General features: G+C 42.9%; 1 protein-coding gene across 1 annotated transcript in view; it reads left to right on the top strand.

Moving 5' to 3' along the window:
• Positions 1-520: 520 nt before the first annotated feature.
• Positions 521-18,570, top strand: part of MSANTD1 (Myb/SANT DNA binding domain containing 1) — a gene marked incomplete at its 3' end in the record, with an annotated part of 33,407 nt that continues 15,357 nt past the window's right edge. The window contains exons 1-2 of the mRNA XM_080344452.1: positions 521-611; positions 14,382-14,646. Of these exons, the coding sequence (XP_080200578.1) occupies positions 14,393-14,646 (254 nt within the window). The 5' untranslated portion in view covers positions 521-611; positions 14,382-14,392. The remainder of the gene's footprint in view (positions 612-14,381; positions 14,647-18,570) is intronic.

The following is an 18,570-nucleotide window of genomic DNA, read 5'->3' as shown; positions in this document are numbered from 1 at the left end:
GGCTTCTTCTTGTGTACAATAGAGTTAACAATATCTTCAGGACTCACCATGTTTTAAAAAGGATTTGTGATCCTCTGAAGGACAGCACACTGAGCTTTAAGCATTAACTAAGTAATAGAAGAGTTCGGCAGATGAGAGAAAAGTAGGAAAAATTGCATGTGCTGGTGTCCTGGGTGAGCCTGGGATGTCTTTTTAGAGACACCTTTTGCTGGCAGCAGTAACATGTGGATGAGGATGTTTGTCGTTTTCTTTTGGCTCGAAGTGAGTAGCTTTCAGCACACAAGAGTGAGGTTGTTGAAGATTTACAGGCCAATTCAAGTAATTTAGCATGGGGAATATATTTGTCTGCGCTATTTGAAAGGTTAGAGTTTGCAAGCCAAACTAAACCCACCTCATCTAGACCTTTACAAGATAATCTTGGCTAAGCATGGCTGACCTTCCTCCTCAATTGCTCTGAGATGTTTCCTCATTCACCTCCCCACATGGTGAATTGTTCTGCCGAACTTTTTTTCCCCCAGACACGAAGTTCTCCTCCGGGTCGGTGATCTGCTGTGAGGACTCCTGCGTCGACTTCAAGGCTCATGGAGGATCTTCTGTTCCTAGGACAGCAGGTATGGAAGGTTTTCTTCCCTACCATAAAACCCCCCAAAGCCATAAAAGTGTTTGTGTGTTGAGCCTGTGCCTCCCTTCTGCTCCACCTCTAAAACACAGGGCAAGGGAACGGGGCCAGGTGTTTCAGGGCTGCAATTTCTGAGTGTGGAGAAGTTGCCGTGTTGTCTTCTCTTCAGCCAGAGGAGGCCAGGTTGGTCACTGTTCCAGTCCCTTGCATGGAGTTGCTTCATAGGTTTCTACCTTGTGGCTAGAGGAGTCCGCGTTACAATACCTACTATTTTTTTTGCTGATTTGGATTTTTATAGGGTTTAACTGATCACTACTTTGTCCTCGAACCCGTTTGCTTTCTCCTGATGCGCTGAGGTTGCTGTGCGACTGGACTCTGTCAGAGATGTTAGCTAGTACATGGGGAGGGGTGTATTTTAAAATGTGTTGACTTTTAGCATTTCTTTGTGATTTTGAGAGTCCAACAACTTTTTGTTTCTCACAGTGGACATGCGTTCTTGAAGTCCCATGTTGGACTGGCAGTTGATCTCATTGTCTCCCCAAGCTTTTACATGCAGACTTTTCTGATGAGAATATTGCTTAAAGACAGACAAAATAATTTTTCTTTTTGGTGATTCTTATGTAAAACTACAGCACACATTAAAGCAACTTGTGGTATCCAAGAATGTTTTTGATTTTTAGCAGTCTTGGATTTGTCCTGAGATGATACGGAGTCTATAGGGACATGCAATACATTTATGAATTTTTTGAGGGAAAAAGAAGTGCTCGTCTACATCCTGCACACAGTGAAATTTCACTGGGCTCTGCTATGAGGCAATGGCCTGGTCTTGCTTCAGCTGTCCCTTCTCCTCCTCTTCCAAGACTTGTGTTGGAATAGTTGCTATTAGAAATCAGCTAGATAAAACAATGTGTGTGTGTATATATAAAAAGATATAAAAAGCATGTGTGTGTATGTTTATATATATATATGTATGTGTGTATATGTATATGTGTGTATGAATAAAATAAGCAGTGGCACAGATGTTGACTCTCTGCCAATAATTAACAGTCAAAGGTAAATGAAAACCTTATTCATGAGATTTACTTATGGTTTAATGTGGTTTCATATAGAATTGAGCATTTGGGAATGAGAGAGTTGATTTTTGACCATTTCTGAGTGTACTGCAATCATATCATGTTAATCTGAAATGAATGTGCTCTTGCTTTCCTATATAGTAGCATGTCATAAGTAGTGGGAAGCATTTAAATGATCTTAAAAGTGAGAGTGATTTCAGGAAATTTGACTGATAACTCACACCACCTGTAATATTCTAAATGCTTAGATGGGAACTTGCACGTGATGCCTGCCTGAAGGGGTTCTTGTTCGTAGGATAAAAAAGACATAGGGAGGCAGAGTAGAATAGAGCAAAATAGTGTTTCTAAAACATTTACGGTAATGAGATGTATAAAATACTCCCAAAATATTCCCAGCAGTTGTGGTGAGCAGTGTTCAGGGTTCTCTTCTGCCTTTGCAGCAGCACCAACCTGAAAATGTGTATTTCTGTCAAAGCAAACACTAGTAAGAATATATCTGATCCTGCTTTTGGGACCATGGTTTTTATTACAGAGTGAAGTATCTGGTTCTGACATTCCAGGGGATACTTTCTGTTGCTTCAAAACCTTCTTGGATTTTTCTTTTGGCTTTCATCTCTGATTAAATGACTCCTTAACCTTGCAAGGCACTGCAGAAGAAGCAGGTTATTTGTTTTCGTCTGGGATTCTGCCGCGACCCAGCATTATGGCTCTTACCCAGCGGCTGGTGGAAGTCTGGATGTCAGCTGTGGTTATCTGATAGCCATGTACAATTCCCAGAGAGCACCAAGCAGATCAGAGGTCAGGGATAGAGCTGCAGATCGGTCGATGAAAAGAATTTGGTTATTGTGGAAGCAGGCTAAAGCAGAGATGCACATGAGCTACAGTAGCTGGGGTTTGGGTGAGCATCGTGGTATTCTCCAGATTTCAGGAGGCAGAGAAGATCAGAGAGTTCATCAGGAATATTTCATATAACGTCAAACAGCTCTTGTCAGACTTGCTGCTTTGTTTTCAGAAAGGCAAGGTGATACTTTGGATGACATTTACTATCGTGGTTTTGCTAGACTGGTTTTCACAGCCAGAAGAAATGGATAAGGGATTGTCTTGTCCCATTTGTTAAGGACATCCCAAGTCGTCATTTGCCAGATGTGTGTTGGGACAACATCAACACCACTGTCCTCCACTTCTTTCCTGTGTTTTATGTACACGCGCCAGCCATGTCCGGCCACTCCAGCTTGTGTGTTCAGTGGTCCTGTCAGATCAGCACTTCAGTGAAGTTCTCCATAATGTATTCACCAAAAAAAATGATAAAACACTCCATAAGAGGCCTCAAGGAATGATTAGTTTAATCTTCAAGTAGTTCCCACTGAGACTTGATGAGAAATCATTTGAAAAGGTATGCATGAGCTTTATTATAATCTGCCTGTCCAGTTGTCATGAAGTATAGTGTGCAGAGAAGAAAGATGGTGCAAATGGAGAAAGCCATTACATTAGCATGGAATATTTTAGACTGCCCATGATGCATTTTTTGGTCTGCTTGAGTGGCTTCAGCCACTGGGATATTGCTACAGGGCATTAAAGACGGTATGGGGCAAGAGTCAGTGAAGACTGTAAGCCATCACTATTGGGTAAAAGTTGCAGAGAAGAATATTTTCATTTATATGGCTGGTGAGATGCTGACAAGAAGCAGTCATACTTGTTCTGCCCTTGGTTAGGAAGGTTTGTGGATCAGCCTCTTCAGCTCTTTTTAAATCCACAGCAAAACAGGAGCTAAAGCCAGTCCAAGTAGTTTTCACAACACACTTCTACAGTGAGGTGAGTGAGGTATGGGGAGAAGAGGACTGACTTCCAGAAGTCATTTGGAGTCGGCTGGTTGCCTGTAGTAACCAGTTGCACAAGAGTGCCTCCTTGGGAATGCACTATTGCTTTCTGTTAGCACATCACATTAAATCACTGGCCACTTTTATTAAAGAGAATGCGATACTGTGTCGTGAACTGGCTTGTTTTTTTGTAAATTGTTTAGCCTCGTATCTCTGCAATCAGATGGTGGTTCCTTGTTGCTTTATTTAGGTGGTCTCTGGTCCTACAGTCATTAAAACTGTTTTATACTACCAAAAAATCCCATCCTTCTGAGCAACTGAAGATCTGCTTAGAACACAGGAATACGAAAGCGCTCCTTCTGGCTATGCAGAAATCTGTCAGTTGGGTGTTTAGAGATGAAACAAAACAAGGACTCCCTCGTGCCATATACCTCTGACATGAACTCCCTTTGGACAGCTTGTCTGTTCTTGCATCTTGATGCTGGATGTCTCCTGCGTCTGCGTGGTTTCAGGTTCCACATATTTTAGGTCTGCACTCCCCGCTCAGACATCTGGATTAGGTTTCTTATTTATGCTGGGTATGCCCAGCCCCCTATGGAGTTTGGCTGGAAACAGGTAGGCTCTGCACTACTGAAAATCTGGTCTGTAGCTCTTCAGTTTTGTTATTATTCAGAATAATCTTTGCTCACCCACTGGCGGCAGCGTTACTGCCAAACGAGTCGTTTGTGTGCTTGCCAATCTGCTGCAGGCAAACTGAGTCCAGTTAATCCATAATTTAAACTAATCTTATTGATTGCACTCGCATGATGTACTCAGCAGGGAAATGGATGGTGGCAGGTACTCTGTCACTTGTTTTGGTAGTATTACCTTTGTTTTCCTCCAAATCTGCATCGGGGAAAGTTCAGGTTGGACATTAGGAAAAGGTTCTTCACTGAGAGGGTCATTGGTCACTGGAACAAGCTCTTCAGGGCAACGGCCATGGCAGCAAGCCCTGTCAGGGTTCAAGGAGTGTCTGAATGATGCTCTTAGTCGTATGGTTTAGTTTTAGGTAGTCCTGCGAGGAGCAGGGAGTTGGAATTGATAATGCTTAATGGTCCCTTCCAACTTGAGATATTCTATGATTCTATTAATATGGACATTGCAGGTGGGCAAGCAAATCATGCTGCCTTCCCGTGCACACACCGACACTTATTCTGGGCACATCCTCTGTTTTATGACACTGAATGCCATGTTGAATGGAAAGCACTGGGGAGAATTTGAAAATCACTGGTGATATTGGACAGCTGGTGCTGGACGCAGAAAAGTTTGCATCCAGAAGTGGTTTGTGGGCGTGCATTAGTTCAGGAGAACTTATGAAAGGAGGCAGATGGACATCCTTAGGCTGGCCAGAACGCTCCTGTATGCGACGGCTAGAAAATGTTTCTCTGGTCCTTGCGCTGATGGGTTCGCTGGCAGAATTTTGCTGAGGCCAAGAGAGGAGGCAAATACACACTCCTTGGTTTAGTGATAGCCGAAACAATAGTAGCTAATACTCAGATTGGAGGACTAGTTAAGCCTGGAATATAAACTGAACTCTGGTGGCTGGAGAGCGGTTGGAGCAGAGTTGCATCTAACAAGCAGTGGAGAGCCACGGAGAGGGAAAAATGTCTGGAAAAAAGCCAGGAGTCAAGGAGGAACATAAAAGCAATTCCAGCACAGACTTATGGTGATGGCAGCGAGATGAGATGCAGCATCCCTGAGCAGAAGGCTGGGTGGAGGGGCACACTTGGATGTGAGAAGGGAAGATGACACATCCTGGCTGTCCCTGGGATGGCCAGGGAACAAGACTGGGGCTGCTCTAAACCAAGAGGAATCACAAGACCCCAAATTCTGGCAAACCACTTCATGTTAAGAGGAACAATGCTATATATATATCACAATAAACCTTTCTGCGTTGAGGTGAGTTGTCCTCCTGCCTATCACGAGATGTGACAGCTAACACCTAAGTTCCCAATGCTGCATTTGTCTTGGAGCTGCAACCCGGTGTCCTGGTAGCTGAAGAATTTGTGTGGATCATCTGCACAAAGGCAGAAATCATCCTTTTGAGGGAAAGCATTTACAAAACAGACCATGCAGAACTTCACAGGCCGTGTAGCTGCATGGTCTCTGTGGGATGACATGGAAACATGTCCTGCTACTGGAAACTCCATGTGTTTTCACTGCAGATGGCAGCTTTTCCATGTAGTGCTCTAATGGGGTGCTAAACTCCTCTGAAACACTTTGAGCATGGCATTGGGAATAAAGTCAAGACCAGCTGTGACTTCCAGTTCAGTCCCTTGAAAGGCACACATGTTCCCCATGGAAGGACAGGGAGATGCTGCGGGATGGCTGATGTTGCTGGCAGCCTGTCCCAGAAATGGCAGCAACCCCCTGTATGGTCTCAACTTCCATTAGCCACCACTTAAGCAGATAAGCGCTTTGGCTACTGCTTTACTGCTGGTGAATTTGGTTTTACTTATCTTTTTGGCAGCTCTCAGATCAGGCAGCCTTTTAATAGTATTGTCTGAACTTCATAGGTTGCAACACTTTCCTCAAATTTCCCTTCCTGAGGCTGCCTCGCAATAACACGCAAAACACCATTTATATTTTAGTATTTAAATCTTTTATGAACTGATACGAAAATCTCCTGTGCCCTAAATATTTTATTGGAAATGGTTTTTTTTTAATCTTGTAAATTTTCCTCTGTGGAGCTGGAGAGCTGAGTGCACCCTTGCGAGAGGAAAAGCCCACAACCAGGGGTAGTCCAGGGTCTTCAAGCAAAAACGCATGAGAGCCAGAGAAGCTCCTGCCTTTCTCACCTTGGCAGACACCTTTGATTTTTTAAATGCTTTTTATTTTCAAAACCTGTGGCTGGTTGAACTGCAGAAGAGCAGGACCGAATCCCACCACTGTCCCCCACCGAGACGAGCCCATGAGACGTGCAATCCTTGGGGTTACCTAAGGCGTGGCTGCAGACAGATGGCATGACATGGCAAGGGCATGGATGGCATGGCAAGGGACCAGGACCAGAGCCTCCTACAGCCACCGTGGGCCTTGGCAGGGAGTCAGGAGATGCAGCGTGGGATGCAAGCAGCTGCGAGGTGGATGCAGCAGCCTGCCAAGCTAGTAGCAAGCTCCGAGCAGCGAGGCTGAGCTTCTGGCAGGGAATTGCCAGTGACTTGCACTGCAGTTTTTCTGAGGTTGCTGGAAAAGGGCCCAAACCACTCTCCTTTCTGGAAGAACAGCAAGCTAGAACCCATCTATTCAATGCATCTCTCATGCTTGCTACCACAACAGTGCGAAAACTTGCTTAGCTGGAGTCCTGTGCCAATGCCTGTGCTTGGCTCGTTCTCATCTGCTTGAATCCAGGGCATAGCTTCTCACTAATGGATCAATGAACCTCCTTCAAGAGTTTATTTAAATACTGCTGCTTTTTATGCTGCTGTTAGGAAGGGATGACACCAGCAGCATTAATTCTTGCTGGGGCAGAAATGATGTTGTGTGCGGTCACAGCACCACCACGGTCAATCCAGCTGCCAACATCTGTTTTTTTTCATGACATAGTGTTTTTCTCCTGCCCATCTGAATCATGGGAACCTCATTCGGCACAAGGCACAGGGCACAGTTCTGCACAACTGAGATTATTTTTCTTCTTTTGTGATATGTCTCAAATCCAAACTGGGATTAAATCACGATCTGCATCTGTAGTGAACTGTTTAGAGCAGGTTCTCAGAAGAATTTACTTCTGAAAGAGAAATATTTGCATAGCAGTTCGGGGCCAGTTTTTAATGAACTAGATACTTTCCAGCACGGAGCTTGCTAAAATGTGCTAAAACCCCAATACGGGGAGGTGGACTTATTGAGTAACACTCGTTAGTCCAGAAAAGGAGTATGCCTGATACTACATGCTGCAGGGTTGTTCTATATGCTAAGGACCTGCAGATGAGTTCTTAAGAATAAGAAAATCTCAGAAATATTCTTGTTTGCCATAAATTGAACTGGGAGTATGATGCATGTAGAAATGATGTCTTTGCTCTCTATGCCATATAACTGAATTTTTAAAAATATTGCTGGTCTCTCCCTGTATATCTGAAAATTTAGGATCCTGTGTGACTGAAGGGTCATCTAGTCTGGCATCTTGCTTCCAGATATTGTAAGTGCCAGACATTTTGGGAGTGGTTATTCCTAACTTGTGGACATAAGGGTCTTTTTTCCCCCAAGATACTAAATTAGAAGCGGTAGCGTGAGTGTTTGTGTTTCTGCTAAACTTAAAAAAAATGCAAAGTAATTTAAAAAATTCTTAGTGCTGTAATTTTTAATCTAAATACTACCAGCATTACCAGTCCATACCTGGTTTGTCAAAGCAGTGGATTCCTTGGGTTCCCTTCAGTCCCTGAGCTCCTTCTTTTGAAGACCCACATAATTCCAGTTCTCCCCCTTGTCTGTACTAATGCTGCCTGATCTGACCACAAAAACTGCTGAAGCCCCATTTCCCAGCTTGTCTGCGCTCACCTCGCTGTCTCTCACCGCTCTTCTCTCTCCAATGGAATGTCTGTGCAAAGCTGGCTTCCATGGTTACTACTAAAATAGGCAAAGGAGATATTTTCAGTCAGAATCTGCCAGTTCAGCAAGTTCAAAATGCTTTTGGGAAATGTTCTGATTACAGTGAAATTCAAGCAGGATGTGGTCTAGCAAACTGAAATCAAAAACCTCTCCAGTTTCCTCCAGCTCACCTGCGCCTTCTCTGACCACCGTCCTCCTGGGCCGCCCAGTGCCCTGCTCTGCCCTCAGGGAGACCTGCCGCACACCCTATGGCAGGGCTTTTGTGTGGGAGCAGTGATTTTTCTTGTTCTTTTTGTTCTAAGCATTGACATATCCAAATCTCCTCTGGCCAGTGTTAGCCAGGATCCCTTCCCCTCAGCCAGCTTCCTTCAGGGCACCCATTTCTGTCATCAGACCTCTTTGCAGGTATTATTTGTTTTGGGTGTACATCAAAGCTATTCAACCATGCAATGGCTTTTGCTCAGTAATGTGTTGCTGTCCCTCCTGGTCTGTCTTGTTGATTCCCCGTGTGGCGTGTCCCAGTTAGGTAGCAGACCCTCTGACAAAAGGAACTGTCCTTTTATTATGTACCTCGAGACACCTTCTGTACTTTTGCAGCCTGAATAGTTTTTTTCTTTTCTTTTTGTCTTTGTCATAGGACCTCCTGCAGCTTGGTGAGCTTTTTGCTTCTTTTATAAGTGCTGTTGTAGTGTTAAACTTCCCTCACAGGTAATAGGACCACGTTGGCTGTGGTTCGTGTGCAGTTTTATAGCACTGACCTGATGGCTCTGTGTTCAGAACACTTACGGTTTTCTACAGCTTCTGAGCATTTACAAACCCACACAGCTCCATTGCCCAAGGAGACCAGCAGACTAAAGGGTGCAAGGACCTTATCAGAGGTCCCAAGCACAACTCTGCTGTCTGCAGGGTGTTTCCCTACCTTAGGGTAAGCTCCTGGTTGCCTGCACTCCCCTGAGCACAACAGCTTCACTGCCATGGACCTGCTGGTTTATTTGAGGAGAAAAGAAGGCAGCTTCTACTCTGTGATCACCTATCCCTGCCTATCTCCTCTGGTCAGGCTTTTCAGAAGCAGTGGAAGAGTATTTCTTCTCTCATTGCATTTATCAGTCTTTGCAAATTGCAGTGTGCAGTGTTCAGAGACACTAAATCCCGTCATTTTTAGTAAGACTTTAGAAAGTGAGCATTTTAATGTGGTGGGCAGCAGAATGTGGGGCAGGAGACAGTTTCCCAACACCTGCAGACAGCTGTGTTGAACTTAAAACATAGTATCCCGGTGCGATGCAAAACCCAAATGCTTTGTTTTTAAACAGACACATACATACATTTACACCTGTTTAAACAGAGTTATCAAGGTGTGCCGGCACTGAAATAACCAGAGGATGAACATGTGCTCTGCAGCCACTACCCAGTTTCCAGATTTGCTATTGCCCACATGTGTGTTATGTTCCTGGTGGGCCAGACTGGAGGAGTGAAAGGAGCAGGGACAAGTCTGTGCTTTGGCCAACCTTGCTTTTGACAGCTTGCCCTAAACACAAAAGGCTGCGAGCAGCTTTGTTTTTTGAGTTAAATGTAATAGAGGCATTACAGGATGCCCTATGGAAACACCGCTGTGTTTTAGAGAGTTGGACCTGTGTCTGAGGGGTGATGCACACTGGGGACGGCCCTCCAGCAAGGCCCTCCTCCTCCCAGTGCCGCTGCTCGGGGTTGCTGCCTCAAAGGGTGTTTGCTGCTAGTAATGCTAAAATTGGGACCAGACCAATTGGTCTCAAGACCTACCTGAACCAAAACCAGTGTACTTCCATTTCTGAAATCCAAATAGGCAGCGACCTGTGTGTCAGCACCTCTGTAGACAGCTGCCCATTAGGTTTTCACACACAGTACGTTTAGGAGAAGTTATAGAAGTTTCCTGCATCCTAGTGGAATAAATTCTGATTTTCCAAGAATGTGCTGCCTGCCTTCTCCTACCACAACCCACATCAGCAGGATGAGACATGCTCTTTTGTAATCGCAGTTTAATGGCTCACAGTTTATGAGTTGAGCTCCAGTAATTGACTGACTAGAGCCATTATCTCCCTGCAAACACAAGGGAAACCCCCTTTCCCTAAAACTTGGCTAAAGGAAGTTTTATTTGGCATGTGTTAGCCCACACTTGCAAAGCTGAAGGCTGTATATGCAGTTGGTTAGCACAGATCACTTCAAGTATCATCAACAGATACGTTAGGATTAATGGAGTTGTCTGAACTCTGTGATAGAAACATCTGTAGGCAAACTTCACTACATCCACATCTGCAAACCTGAAACACTTCTACCCTGTTTGGGTTTTGTTATCTTTAGAGATCTCCATAAAAGGTGGAACAGCTGTGATAGCTATTATTCAAGCTGATACATAACGACTGCAAAAAAGGTAGGGTGTTTAGACAGATGATATGAAGAACAGATTTGCAAGAAGATCATTAAATTCGTGTTCCTCTGAGCTCTTAGACATGCACTAAAAGGAAGGGCACGAGTGCTATCCTCAAGCCCACTGAGGACAGTGTTTGTAAGAATATCTTCTAGACTTCTCATCACAGTGCCCGTCAGAGGAGGCACTGGAGTGAGCAGGAGAACAGCTTCCTCCTACAGAGGACAGTCATCTACAAAGGTGTCCTCAGAAGCTCCATTATGTATTTTAGTGGTTTCCAAGAGAAGTGACATCCTTATTTTCTTGAAGATAATAGTTACAGCTGCCCCAGTCCTGCGGAGGTAGTGCTGCTGTTGAAGGGCAACTCTTCCCCAAAGGCCCTGACCCAGGGAACAGGACAAGGGCATAGTGACTCCCAGGGATCACGCAGGTCTGTAGAATATCAGCAGAGAGCGGTGCAGCCTGGAGAGACGTTTTGTTTCCTCGCCTGCCTCTGGTGAGGACTGCGGGGATTATTTGGGGGTAGAAATGTTTTCCTTGCTTACAGCTCAACGTAGAGCAACACGACTGGTGAAGGGACTTGAACACAAGATCTATGGGGAGAGGCTGAGGGAGCTGGGGTTGTTTAGTCTGGAGAAGAGGAGGCTTAGAGGTGACCTCATCACTCTCTAGAACTACCTGAAGGGAAGTTCTAGCCAGTTGGGATTGGTCTCTTCTCCCAGACAGTTAGCAATAGGACAAGGGGGCATGGGCTTCAACTCTGCCAGGGGAAATTTAGGCTGGATATTAGAAAGAAATTCTTTCCAGAGAGAGTGGTCAGGCATTGGAATGGCTGCCCAGGGAGGTGCTGGACTCGCCGTCCCTGGAAGTTTTTAAACTGACACTGGACATGGCACTTAGTGCCATGATTTAGTAAATGGACTAGAGTTGGACCAAGGGTTGGACTTGATGATCTCTGAGGTCTTTTCCAACCCAGTCGATTCTGTGATTCTGCGATAGGGAAACAGTCACTTTATCAGCCGCTTGTCACTGTGCTTCAGCGAGGCAGAGGAGACATGCGGATTCTCCGTAATTAGCATCAACGACTTTCTCAGAGGAGGGGACAAAACCTGAGTCCTGGAAACTTAGATTCCCTTCTGGTGCCAAGGGGAGGGGAATGAGGGAGGCATTATTAGAAAGCATTTATTTTATTTAACAGATGTTAAATAGCACTATACCACTATATCAATCTATCAATTACACTAATAGGAAACAGCGTATAAAAAAGTTAAAAGACGTGAATTGTACAGGGAAACAACTGTCCCCACTCTGCAGAATCCCGGGTTTGGGGCCGGGCATGGCCCCTCACACATGCAGACCATGAGGAGCAGCTGCACATCTGCTGGGGACAGGGGGATGGAAAGGGCATGGAACAGTTGTGGGCCACCACAGGAAGAACTTGTTGCAGCTGGACAGGTTCTCCCCCACCCTGTCCTGGTTGTCATACTTGAAATGGGATTAAAAGAAGTCTTTAAAGCGGAGACCGTACATATCTTTGGGTTTTTACAGTGTATATATATCATGCTATAGGTTTTCGTGGTGTCAATCAGCATTTTCAGAACCTGGGTGGATTAAAGTGTGGAGGGGAAAAACAAACCTCTAATGGATGATTAAAGGTTGAAAAGCAAGCTTGGCTTTGCAGTAGGGTGCATTGGTCCCAAGTCAGCCCCAGCACCATAACAAGAGACATCGGCACTGTTTTTCTCCTGGACACTGCATTGCTTCCTTAGAATTGTCCTAGTGATCCCCAGCCCCTACAGCCAGCCGAGTTTGGTACGGTTGTATTAACATAGCTATATGGAACCCAAGGTTAAGTGATGGGAATTTCAAAACAAGATAAAACAATAAATTAATAAAATGAACGTGTCACCAGCTGATCCTCTTCTGACCACCATCTGTCCCCTGATCATGTGATGTCTCCCAGCTGGCCACCCAAGAGACAAACCATGCAAGATCATCACCACAACATATGCTGCTATTTATACATTTTTAAGGTAATAGTTGCTAGGCTGTCATATTACTAGTTAAAAGTAGTTATCTGGAAGCTAGAGGATTCTTTTCTGTTTTGTTAAGGAAGCCAGTGACTCAGCAGGTATATTTCTGACAGAGACATGTTCAGGGCTGGAGCAGTGGAAGTTCCTATGTACAGTATGTGTGATTCCCTCCCCACCCCCCTTATTCTATGGTATGCTGTTTGTGCCTTTTGTAATAAACAGTGGAATAAATAAAACAGAAAGAAGCCAACGTTACTACAAATTTTGCTAGTGTACCTTTTAGGGACATTGTGTGCTCTTTTTGCCATCTCCAGGATGCAAACCAAGCTGTGCATTTTTAAACTATTGTTAAGATCAAGGATGTGGTTATGAGAAGACTTACAATTTATAGGATACTTAAGCATTAAGGATTGAGGCACAGAACATTTCCTGGGGATTAAGGACTGACTGGGTGAGCCTCAGGCCATTAACCCCTGCCTGTCATTAATCTTCAGGAAATGCCCTGCAGTGAGGTGGTTATTGCTGTTACATGCTGAAACAGAAAATAATAATAATGATAATAATACCAAAGATCCGTGGTTTATTTATTTATATTTTACATAACAGGGTTATGTTTGGACTGTAGGAAATTAACATCTTTCCCTCTAGCTGGTCGTACCGCTTGAATTAATGCAGTTCACGCATCTCACTGTTTCGTGAAAGATGATTGTCGGATTGCATGAGTGTGAGCGGGGGCAGAATTTGGCCCACTCCTCGTGTTGCACAATATTTAATACGATGAATAAGCACTGCTTCCCTGGTATAACTGCTGGTAGAATTTAGCCCTATATAGAAACCAGCTCAAAACGCTTGTTTTACAGCAAAGCAATTTATTCACAGTTCTAAGCATCTCACAGCCTTTTTTTAACTCATTGAATAATCCTTTTAGGTTCCCCATAAAGCAGGTGAAATGCTTCTGCTGCAGTCCTAAGGCAGAACACAGGCTGCATAAATAGCATCTAAATTGCTAGGAATACAAAATACACATACAGTAATACATACCTACAAAGGCAAATTCATACTGACAGGACTGCAGTGTGTGCTTATCAGCAGCAAAACATCTCGGGGAAAAAGAAGTGTGTCTTTATATTGCAATTGTATATACGTTTCTCTCTATATTTAAACACTTAAATACTGTTTTGTGCGTGTTCTTAAACCCAGATGCAGGCTCCTTTTTAATGAGCCTGCCTGCTTAAACATTTATTAGCTTAGAGATGTATAGTTTTCATAAAGCTGGCTGAAGCTTTTTGCAGAATATCTTGGCAAAAAGAAAAGGAAAAGGCTCTTTTTTTGTGTACATGGCCTCAGTCCTTGCAACCTCCTAGAGAGTCTGTCAAGGCGCAACTTAAAAGCTCGTTCAGGCGACCATGACCCCCTGCTAGCAGATTGTCTGCTAAAAGGTAAGGAAAAGCTAAAAAAGAAGTAGAAACTTAAAAGTAGCTGCTCAAAGGCTGCATAGATCTTTTTTTGTTAAACCTAAAGTGTTTAAAAGCTTTAATATTGATGGCCTGTCAACTTTGTCCTGATTCTTTGGCTTTCAGTTAAAAGGTTTTTGTTGTTGTAGCTTATGCAGTTGCTCTGTTGCTATGGAAACGTGACATCAAAATGACGTTTCTCTGTTTAAAAGCTTTTAACTAAATTCCTGCCTGTCAGATGTAGGCCCCATTTTGTGCACTCAAGCTTCAAGCTGTTGCAAAAAGGTTTCATATGTTCTGTTGTCATTCAAATTCTTTATCCACATATGCATGTCTTGCACTACAAAAAACCTGAACTAAAAACTCAATCTATATTAAGTGTCCTCTTTTAAAACCCTTTTAGGTCAGTCAGCAATGGCTGCAGCAGAAATTCCCAGTTACATTGTCTCTTCTCAGACTGAGAAACACAGGAGGGCCAGAAACTGGACTGATGCAGAAATGAGAGGTTTAATGCTGGTTTGGGAAGAATTTTTTGATGAGCTGAAACAAACTAAAAGGAATGCTAAAGTTTATGAGAAAATGGCTAACAAACTCTTTGAAATGACTGGAGAAATTCGCCACGGAGAGGAAATAAAGATAAAAATTACAAATATGACATTCCAGTACAGGTAAGCTTCAGTTCATTCTTTTTATTTTAAGAGATTTTAGCAGGGGCAACGCAGTGATTTTTGCCTTTCAGAAAGAAGTCTCCTACAGGAATTCTGTCGATAAAAGATTAAAGATTGTTCATATCGCTTTTAAAATTCTCTCTTGCCAGTGCTGTTACGTCATTGTTAATTTCTTCACCCATTTCGTGTCAAACTCCGGGACAACTTTGTTTCTTTATAATTAGTTAGTGTTGTTATAATGCAGAGGGATGGAAATGCATTTAGTGGGGTAAAGAGGTTTATTTATTTTCTCTCTTTGCTGAGGGGACTGATTGTGTTAGGTTGGCAGCAGTTCCTTGCAGTGAAACTCCTGCAGTTTGAAGTGGCCAGTGAGAATCGGTATTGCAAGGCAAAGTTTAAACAAAATAAATACAGAATAATGTTGGTTTTTTGGGGGGGGGGCTGAAGCTCCTAGATTTTGTTCATGTGAGTTGAAGGGTTACACTTCACAGCGCCAAAAATAATTGAATGTCTTATTACTGAGTGACACACATTGCTATAATTATAAGCAGCATCAGCGAAAGAACTATTATATCTGCAGAGGGAGAATCAATGTGCACCGTCAATACTGCTCCAAAGGAGTCGGGGGGAGGGTGGAGGTGTCTACAGGGGGATGATAAAGAACAGGCAGTGTCAGTCAGGAGGGGAAGTTGGCTTTAGAAAATGCGAGGCATTTGTTGTTTGCAGGGAAAAAAAAATCATTAGAACTTAACAGAAATATTTGCATGTTCCCCCTCCCTCCCCCTCCCCTTTACCCCCCCTCCGCTCTTCTTTTTTTTTAATTATTTTTTTTTAAATTCTTATCTCTGTGAGGCACAAACTGCCTCATACTGGAAATCCTGAGTGGTGATTTTAGCTATGTGCTTGTAAGGCAAGGAAATCAAATATGTGCCTCTCTTATTTAATCTCTCCTCAAAGCTCGTATTAATAATAAAAAAGGTTATTACAGCAGGCAACCATGTTAAAACTGCTCGATTTTCTGTAAGGCACCCTTACAGTATTTAATGTACAGACTACTCATCAAATAGAAAACTAGGGAAAATCCTGTAAACCCTTTAACTTTGAATGCCCTCCTTCTACATTTGTATGATCCACGAGCGTAATCTTTAACATCATTTCCCATAATATTAAACTTGATGTTTTGTAGCAAATGCTAATGTCTCCAAAACATCGTCCTAACCCTGCTGCAATCCTTATAATTCTCTTCACCCAGACTGTTGATGAAACAGCTGGAAGTAAGACGATTTTTTGCCCAGCATCACCCAGCAATTCACACTCGGGTGCAGATTTAGTTGTTGGCTACCAGGCCTTTGCTTACTCTGCTAAATCTGCCGTCCTCCCTGCTGAGAAATACGTCTCGTGGCACCGAGATTTTACAGGTGTCTAGCAACACTGCACGATATTTAAGTGCCGTAATTGCCAAGTGGAATGGGTTATTTCTGTCAGCCTTTGTTCTAAATTTACAGTGTTGTCATCAATCAGACTGTTTCAGGTTTTCTAATTATTATTTTTACTTTAAAGTTGCATTGAGGGAAGGGGAGAAATAAAATCACTCGCATACATGCACTGTATTTGTGTGTGTTGGGGGAACACGGCATTTAAAAAAGAAATTCTTATGTTTCCGTGAACTTCTAAGATTGCTTCTGCTGCATGTTGTCATGCTGCTTTTCTATTCTGCAGTGCATCACAGCTCCCTGCTTATTGTTTAACATGGTAATTTAGGAGAGTTAGAAAACTGCCTTGCACTGTCACGGTGCTGTTTCATTTTGTCCTCTTGAATATGAAATGCATCTTTCTTATTGTTTGGCCTTACAGCGTGCTTTGCTTTCAAGACGAGGTGGTAGAGAGAACAGCAACAAGCTAAAGCTATGACTTCAGATTTCTAGTTTTACTTTTTGTAGGTGTTTGAGGATAGGAAACGTTGTGCTGAAACTGTAAACGATGTGAGTTGCCAGTGAGTGCTGGCTTTGCTGTGAGGCAGCTGAGTTTTAATCCGTGTTTTGGTTCCTGGAGGATACTTGAGGAAGATGCTTTTCCTCGCTGTATTTCTGGGCATCATCACTGCACTGTGGCATAAACTGAAAAAGAAGATCCTGAGAGTGGGAGAATGCTCTATTTTGAGATAATATTTTGTAATGATTACATAGGGATAGTAAGCGTGACATGGGAGAGCGTAGCACCAGCAGCAGGAATGAGTGGGTTGTTCTGCACCTGAGCGGTTATTTCTTCCCACCACTTCAAGCCCCTTTACTTTGATAGTCAGAAATTAACTGGATTGGAATATTTAATCAGATAACAGTATTATTTGGCGATGTGCCACAATTTCATGAAAGAAAATAAAATTTCTGTCCTACAAATTGCTATACATACGTATATGCATGTATGCATACATTTTTTCTATAAAAGCAGTCCTTGAATATTTCTGCTAATCCTTTTAACCAAGTTCAGTGGTACAAGTGGCATATTTTGGGACAACTCTTGAAACAGATATTAAAGATCTGAAACAGTAAAGGACCTAAAACAGAAAGCAGTGAACGCATTCATAATGGTGCTTTCCAGTCTGACAACCCCATATAATTTTAAGATGTGGTTCTGTAAATATTCTTTTGCTTATTTGGCTTAGCGAAAGCCGTTACTTATTGTGCAGAAGGAGTCAGACAAACATACTTAGGAGGAGGAGAAGCATTTCTTAGTAATTATTGCAGTTGCTGCAGCTACTTGCATGGTTACAGAGACACAGAGCCCAGGATGGGCTCATAGCCCAAATGTTCACCCTGGTTCTGGGTATGTTTGCATCCTACATGGAGTATTGTGCTGCCAGATAAAGTTAGTTCAGGTGTAGTTGAGTGCACGTGAGCATCCACCAGAAAAGCAATTTTAGGGTGATCGTATCCCATTCCTTCACATCTGAGGAAAAAAACATTATTCAAATGTTAAAATGCCATTCTATAAATTGGTTTCATGTCATTATTTCCTCCTTGAATTCTTGTGTTTATTTCTGACTGCCCTATATTTCAACGAGGTGCCAAGAGGATGAGAAGATGTTTAAGAAAACACAATTAGGCTGAGATGCGGAGAGCTTTCTTTATTAAGAGAAATGGAAAATTTCATGACTCACTTGGAAAAAAGGCAAAGAAATATAAAGGACTTGTAGAGGTGCATAAAAATACACAGTACTATTTTTCAGAATATAAAGCAGATATTTCTTTTGCCGTAACACAAGAAGTTATTTATTGGAACTGCAAGGCAAGAAATGTAAAACTAGTTAAAGGCATATAAATTCGTATTACACTGCATAATAAGCATGTGGAAGTCATTACCACTGAAAATCATTGACACCAAGAGCGCGGTAGGTTGTTTTATTATTATTATTTTTACTAAATATTAGGTTTTTAAAGTACAAGCACAGACATTGTTTGTCTTCAAATTAGATAGAGTTAGAGAAGACAGCGGGTTTCAGAATATTACTAGCTGTCGGTACAAAAGGAAACAAGTGTCTTTATGGGCAAATGTCCCCCCAAAAACCTGTCCATGAAAATGATTCTTGGAGTATTTTGCACTGACCTTTAGCGGAGTGAGGCAGCGGGACGATGGGCGGCTCTGGGAGCGGTTCCTGTGCTCCTCCAAGTGCATCTGGAGGAAACTGTTCAGGGAAAAATATACCGTGACCTGAAGTAATTCTTACCGGAGTCTCAGTATATTAAAGGACCATTTCATCCACCATAGAAATTGGCTGTGTGGAAACATCTGCCCAGCGCCATAAGTGGAAGGAAGATCTTTTTTGCAGGTGCAAAATTTGAGTAAAAAAAAAAAAATCAAGTAAAATTCTGCTTTTAGGAATTGCAGTAGCATCAGAAATACCTGCTGTGCATAGGTCAGCCACCA

The sequence above is a fragment of the Nesoenas mayeri genome (assembly GCF_963082525.1).
Source record: "Nesoenas mayeri genome assembly, chromosome: 4".
Taxonomy (NCBI): Eukaryota; Metazoa; Chordata; class Aves; order Columbiformes; family Columbidae; genus Nesoenas; species Nesoenas mayeri.
The sequence above is the reverse complement of the archived record's forward strand: the minus strand, read 5'-3'. Positions and strand labels throughout refer to the sequence as shown.